At 38.5% G+C, this 7,346-nt stretch overlaps 1 protein-coding gene across 1 annotated transcript; it reads left to right on the top strand.

Annotated features, from left to right (window-relative positions):
* Positions 1-334: 334 nt before the first annotated feature.
* Positions 335-3,671, top strand: LOC109544738 (brachyurin). The gene is made up of 4 exons (XM_019915054.2): positions 335-451; positions 511-737; positions 2,994-3,244; positions 3,301-3,671. The coding sequence occupies exons 1-4, from the start codon at positions 386-388 to the stop codon at positions 3,600-3,602; spliced, it is 846 nt and encodes a 281-aa protein (XP_019770613.2). The 5' UTR covers positions 335-385; the 3' UTR covers positions 3,603-3,671.
* Positions 3,672-7,346: the final 3,675 nt, after the last annotated feature.

Below are 7,346 nucleotides of genomic sequence, written 5' to 3'. Positions count from 1 at the left end.
CGTTATTAATGCGCTTCCATCGGCCATCCACTGCTTAAGAGGGCGCTAATGACTGCATGAAATGATTAATTTCCCTAAGCAGGCGACAAACAAATTAAATAATCAGCATTTGACGCTGAATGATCGAAATGCATCGCCGATATCGGCAGATTGATCGGTAATTACTGTTTAATCAATCTAAGGAATTTTTGGCTAAGACAACCTGGCTTACAGCTTGGTATGAAACGATTAAGCTTAAGCCCAACTGGATTTGGAACAATAATGAGTATCAATAAAACCGTCACACGGCATCAAAGTAGATTCTCCAAATTCGCCAAATTTCCTATAAATATCCCACATCGAAACCAGGAGATCAGTTGGGTAGCTGGATTCGCAGAGTGCCAAAATGAAGATTGCCATTATTGCCTTAGTTTGTGCCCTGGGCGCTTTTGCCGCAGGGGAAACTCTTGAGGTAAGTCCCAGTACCAGTCTCCTCCTCACTTTTGAGTGCACCAACCCACATTTTTCCAGGAGTTTGGATACGACTGGGACAACATCAAGCCGGCAATTCTGGTGAAAGAGCCCATTGGCCCAATCCCAGAAATTCCTCAATCTGGAAGCCGAATCATTGGCGGATCCGTAGCTGCCCGAGGCGCTTTTCCCTACCAGGCTGCTCTGATCATCAACGGCAACAGTTTCTGCGGAGGCTCCATCATCAGTAACCAATGGGTTCTCACTGCTGCTCACTGTGTGGACACGTAAGTGAACTCCCTAATTGAATCGAAATAAAGCCTTGAGGAGGCGGACACAAGTTGCTATTACTTAAAACTGACAGAAGAGAAGTGAAAAAATATGATGTTTTGGAAAATCTTGGATTCGTAGCAAATTCGAGTTAATTGGAAATTATTTTTTCGTATCTGTATACGAATATGTAGTAAAACAGGATTGGTATTCATTAGTTAGAGTTATTTCCTGTACTGTTTGGCCGATTCGATTGTTTTTGGGCTTCTTTGAAAGAGGATTTTTTAGCCTTTTTGTGACAATTTTTACAAAAGTGTTCGATTTTGATTCAGTAAACTTTTTCAAAAAAGTCTTTTGCAGCAATGACATTTTTGAGATTTTTTACAAACATTGAATATACAAAAGTACTTTCTTGCAGAGGGGGATTACCGCGATCCAAATATGGCATACAACAATTGGGAGAAATTGTAAGAAACGGTGAAAATTTGAAGTTTTCATCCCCTGAATCAATAGGCGCAAAAATGTGAAAATTTCGCGGACTTTCGCAGTTAAATCAGCCCGTATGTAAAAAACCGTTGGAGATATTTGATTACTCCTTGGAACATTTTCGATAGCCCGTCTAGAGGGCTGTCTTTCACTATCCGGGTTTCTTCAGAAATTTGCAACTCCCGAAGAAATAGATTCAAAAATGTGAACATTTTGGGACCCTCGAAGCTAAAACATCTAGTATCTAAAAAAACTGTTGGAGATATTCTTCCTGTACGTAGGACCTTTCCGATAATACGTCTCCAGAGCTGTCTTTTGTTAGTAGGATTTCCTCAGAAATTTCCAAAGTCTGAAGAAATAAAAGGGAAAGTTTTAAAATTTCGCAGGCATCAAAGTTAAAACACCGCATATGCAAAAAACCGTTGAAGATAACCGTCCAGTTCTAAGGACGGTTTCGATCGTTCGTCTGAAAAGCTGCCATTTACTGGTTAGGTTTCTTCAGAAATTCCTAAAGGCTGAAGCAATAGAAGCAAAAAATTAAAAATTTCACGGGCCTCAAAGCTAAAACACCTCGAATCTAAAAATCCGTTGGAGATATGTCTGCAGTCTTTAGAACCTTTTTGATAGCTCGTCTCAAGAGCTGTCTTTTATTGCTCGAGTTTCTTCCCAACTCCTGAAGAAATAGAAGCAAAAATGTGAAAAATTCGCGTCCTTCGAAGCTAAAACACCCCATATCTAATACATCTAATACATCGTTGGAGGTATCGCTGCCGTTTTTAGAATCTTTTTGACAGTCCATCACCAGAGCTCTGTGTTAGTAGCAGAGTTTCTTCAGAAATTCCCAACTGCTGAAAAAATACAAGCAAAAATGCGAAAAATTTGCAGCCTTCGGAGTTAAAACACCACGTATCTAAGAAACCGTTAGAGGTATCCCTCTCATCCTTGCACCTTTTCGATAGTCCATCTCCAGAGTTATATTATGCTAGCAGAGTTTCTTCAGAAATTTCCAACCCCTGAAGAAATAGAAGCAAATATGTGAACATTTTGCCGCCCCCGAAGTTAAAACACCCCGTATCTAAGGAACCATTATAGGTTTTCCTCCCGTCCTTAGAACCTTTTCGATAGTCCATCTCTAGAGCTTTGTTTTACTAGTAGAGTTTCTTCAAAAATTCCCAACCCCTCAAGAAATAGAAGCAAAAATATGAAAATTTTGCGGATATTTTTCCTCAAATCTAAAAAAGACAGTGAAATTCTAAAAAACCTGTTTTCTTCATCAAATTAAAAATGAATGGAGATATCGCGATGGGGTTTTCACTTTTCACTAGCATTTAGTCAAGTTTAATCTCGGCCGATCAGTGTGAAACTAAAAACACTTAAAAAAACACACAAAAACCTGTTCAAAACTCAATACCTTAAGAAAACAGATTGTCCAAAAGACCCCATTTCATTGTCATAAAAAGACCATGAAACGCCCATTACAGCAAGCGCAAAAACCCTAAAATCCATCAAACAGTTCAGAAGATATTAACATGTAAAAATTTCAAAAGGCATTGGCTTTCCCGTCCACGTATAACCCATACAAAACTGCAATCAAACTAGGCCACGCCCTTTTAACCAACTCACTCAATCAGGAATCTAGATTTGTAGCTTTACACTAAAATCTCCAAGATTTCCTGCCGTTTTGCGCAATCCTAGCGGTCATTTAACAAACATATTTACGAGAGACATATTTCACAAACACCCAGTATATAACCAAGTAAGTGATTATTTTGTAACTGTCCTTGTAGAGCCACAAGTGTGCAATTGATTTTGGGCGCCCACAACCCCAGAACCACCGTAAACGAACCCACTCAAGTGCGCCTGGCTTCAGATGGGCGTGTGGTGCACGCAGATTGGAACCGCAATACTCTACAGTATGATATTGCGCTTCTGAGGGCTGCCGGGATCCCCGTCGGTGCAGCTGGTATTTCCGCCGTTGCTCTGGCTCCTGCCAGTTCTGGAACTTTTGCTGGATCGACCGCCGTTCTGTCTGGATGGGGTGAGTTTGTGAAACTAAGTCGCCTTCCAGATGGACTAGATTTGGAAATATTCCAGGTAGAACCAGCGATCTGAGCAATTCCATTGCCGATGAGTTGAACACTGTGCAATTGCAAATTTTGAGCAACGCCGTCTGCCAGAACACCTTTGGAAGCTCCATTGCCGACCAACACATCTGCACGTCTGGATCTGGTCGTGTTGGAGCCTGCAATGGAGACTCTGGTGGTCCTTTGGTGGTCAACGGTGTTGAAGTGGGAGTGGTTTCCTTTGGATCGGTGCTGTGCTCCGTCGGTCTCCCCACTGCTTATGCCAGAGTTTCCTACTTCAGAAACTGGATCACTTCCAACTCTGGAGTATAAGTTTGCCCCAATCGCAACCCAGACATCTTCAAGTTATATGGTTATATTGATTAAAGATTTTTGAAGGAGTGATGGTGTTTTAACCCCCCGGATGTAAACATTCCACGTTTAGTTTGTTTGCAGATAATCACCGTTTATACAGGGTGGCCCAACTTCAAGTGGCAACGCTTTTTGTGTACAGGAAGTACGAAATCGATGAAACCGAGCAAAATAAATCGCCACAGCTAATACCAAACTAATGTTTACGTACACCAGCATAAAGACATATTCAAGCCTAATAGGTAGACTAATTCCCAACACTATCCGAGCCTATTCGAACCCAATCCTCCTGGCTTAAGCCCGGCTCGACAAAGAACAGTTTAAATCTTTTATACGGGGGCAATTTTTCGTCCTTTGTGAGGCGATATAACATAAATAACCTTATTAGAGCGATACAATGGCTTTTCACACATCCGTGTTTACGGTATACACAGCATTGTGGAGCATTTTATATAAACGGCCCAGGGAATCGTGAAGGAACGGTTTTGTCACTGCGGTTTACGTCGGATTTCGCTTTTGGACATTCAAAAAAAAATGCAATCTTTCCATTTCTTTTCATTTTTGATTCATGGTTCCTGTCTAAAAATTGAGCACTTTGCACAATCAATTAATTGGTTTATTATCAGATAAACGTTCGCTTTGGATCAAGGTTTTATAATAACATTATTTATCGAGAATCTCGATCCAGTTCCAACGTGTGATCAGCGCACTTATCTTTCACAACATGTACGTATCGATTGTTTCGAATATTTCTTAAATCAATAGCCCAGATAAAGCACAAGTTGTCAATAAATGTTGCTAGCACGTACATGCTATTAAACATGTGACACTTTCAAAGGTTGCTGAATGTTTGCAGTTGCTCATGAACATGTGGAAATGACGTCGATGCATGACTAATCGTCCCCCAAAAAAAGCCAGTGAATTTTCAATTTTTCCGCAATTTCTTGAATTTTCAATTTCCAATTTTATTCTAAAAAAGGAAAATTTCTGAAACAGTTCTTTATTGACCCTAACTCGTTGGGTAACCAGCTCAGTGGTTACCATGGCAATTCATCCCAACAATCCGTAGTTTGTGAGTGGATTTGTCAGCCCGTGTGTCAGTTGCTCCGTAAAGTTTCCATAACTTCCGCGATTTTTGCATTTTCCAGCCGGAAATTGTGGCATTTTCTTCAAGTTAATCCTTTCGTGAGCGTATTGCGCTGTTTTCCGCACCGCTAGTGGGTTTTGCTCAGCGAAAACGCCGGCTTTCCAGTAGGGTTTATTCTGACGTTTAAACGTCACATGTATTTTGCTTTACTCAAAAGGGCTCAAAAACTAAAATTTTTGAGGAATTGCACAATTGTGCAAAAATAGGCCGACAGAGACGATCACCAAACCCAATCAACAAAGAAGGTAATGTAGGCGAACAATGAGAACCCTGAAATATAATAAATCAGCATGGTTTACACCGGATATACAGGATGATTCAAAATTCGCGTCATTCCTTTTAAGGGGTAATAGGGGCCACTTGGAAGGTATGAGCAAAATATTGAAATTTTTTGTTTCGATAATTTCTAGAAGATATTAACAGTTGAAAATCGAATTTCAACTTTGTTATTATGCATTATTTTGAACGTGTTCCAGGTTTAATTGGAAGAATATTGAAATACTAAACATTCAAAAAGAAAAATTACTATCTTTGCTTCAAATTACGAAAATTTTTGTATTAAAAAGGTTCCGTTCTACAATTTTTTGATGAAAAGTCAAACCGGCAATGATGTTTTTGGTCATTCACAGATAGTTAGAGGTGGATAGCCATTGTCAATAATGACCACAACCCAAACTGTGACTTACTTTGAATTTCCTTTCACGAATTTGCGGATATGCGATTAGTTCAGGGGAAATGCTACAGTAACATAACAGAAGCTGAAAGAAGATTACAGGAAGATTGTAGAAGACAATCGATGTTCGGGTTCCAAACACAGAGAAACAAGTATTCAACATAATTGCAGAAGAGCCTTTCAGGGGCACTCAGAACATTGCACAACAACTGACACTTTCCCAGGCACCAAATAAATACCGGCTACATTCCTGCCGCGTATGTAAGATACACCGATGGATTACTGAACACCGGTATAAATTGAGCAGGAGTTAATTAACCGAATACCAGAAGCTGCTCGAGAAGAGTGCATAATAAGGTGATACACAGACAATGTGTAACACTTATACACGAATTAATAATTCGAGGTTATGAGTTTCGAAATACGTTCCGTCAATCAAAGATTTCTGTTGAATTTACCGTTTATCCTTGTCTGTCTTATCGTCACTTTCTCTATTTACCCATGGTTACCGGAGTTTTAAACAATTACGAAGCAACAAGTATTTACGTAATGTTAATTAAGCAGATTACCTTGAAAAACATTGTTGCCGTTTTTCTTATATAGTTTTTTGCAAATTTCTCAGTTTTTAATTCCAATTAATTCGTTTTACTTTTTTTCTGTACTCCTAAAACACCGCCAGACAACAACTCCAGAGGAATGGCGCCAATTTTAAATCACCCTGTATACATAAAGAACTATCTGAACACGAGAAAAGGGCACACATAAAGGACTTACGCAACAGAAACCAAAAAATGGGGCATTAACATAAAACAGAATAAATGCTAGAATAAAAGAGTTAAAAGAAGATTACTTGGAAAGAGTTCAAATATGAATGGAAGCGGTAGAAAGAGAATGGGAAATGCTGAAGATTCTAAGTCATATTTTGGAAATCTACATAAAGAAAATGAGGGAAATGAAGAAAAAAATTAAAAAAACTTGCGATAGTAGCGAAGTCGAAATTTAAAAAAAACTGTCTGAATTCCAAACGAACGTCTGTAAATGTAAATGGAAATCAAAAAAATTGCCAAACAAAGAGCTAAATAGAGCGTGTGTTTCGGCGCAACTCGGACTAATATTGAGTACGAATTTGAAGTTGTGGAAAGTTCTTGCAATTCCCTCAACCATCCAGAAGTCTTCGACTAAGCAAGACAGCAAACCAGGGGTAAGTGCCAGAATCCGAAACTTTCAGCCGAAAAAAAAACACGAGAGTTTCCACTACGTTCAATGGTCAAGCGCTCGTTTGCAGGCCCGGTATAAAAGAGGAAATGTTTGTTCTAAATTTAGTAAAAAAAATAATTTTTTTCCACAAAAATGGCCCACAAATGAAATCTTGAATAGCAGCTCTTTTCCCATTTCGAGTTTTAATTAAAAATTACTATATACAGGGTGTTACGAAATTGCTAGGCACATAGAAAACCTGAAAATAACGCCAGTACTTTATATATTTTTCCCGATCTGGCTTCCTTATAGAATACGGGCCTTTGAAGTGACAAGTTGAAAAATGAAATTTATTCTTGATTATTAAAACGTTATTAAAATGTATTAAAATTTGGCTTTTCTGAAATTTTAGTTACAAATGTCGGTTTTAGTTGAAAATGTACCCAAAATCATTTTTTTCTATAGGTACGGTCAATATAAAAAACAATAATAAAAGATGAACCCATTTCTTGCCACAGAAACTGAATAATTTATTTTTCCGATATCCCTGGCGGTTTTCAACATCAGACACATTTTGTGATGATACAAATAATAATATAGAAACAGCATAGAAAAATTAAATCGAACCTTGTTATCTTTAAATAAGGCAAATGATCGAAATGCGTCTCATTTGTTTTTATTTGCATAT

Source organism: Dendroctonus ponderosae, unplaced genomic scaffold (genome assembly GCF_020466585.1).
Source record: "Dendroctonus ponderosae isolate FM_Combo_2020 unplaced genomic scaffold, Dpon_F_20191213v2 Dpon_F_20191213_1, whole genome shotgun sequence".
NCBI lineage: Eukaryota > Metazoa > Arthropoda > Insecta > Coleoptera > Curculionidae > Dendroctonus > Dendroctonus ponderosae.
The sequence above is the reverse complement of the archived record's forward strand: the minus strand, read 5'-3'. Positions and strand labels throughout refer to the sequence as shown.

Excerpts from the sequence above, each read along its gene's own strand:
- LOC109544738 (XM_019915054.2), top strand. The coding sequence starts at position 386 with ATGAAGATTGCCATTATTGCCTTAGTTTGTGCCCTGGGCGCTTTTGCC. Across the intron at positions 452-510 it reads CCGCAGGGGAAACTCTTGAG|GAGTTTGGATACGACTGGGA; the intron begins GTAAGTCCCAGT and ends ACATTTTTCCAG. Across the intron at positions 3,245-3,300 it reads CGCCGTTCTGTCTGGATGGG|GTAGAACCAGCGATCTGAGC; the intron begins GTGAGTTTGTGA and ends GAAATATTCCAG.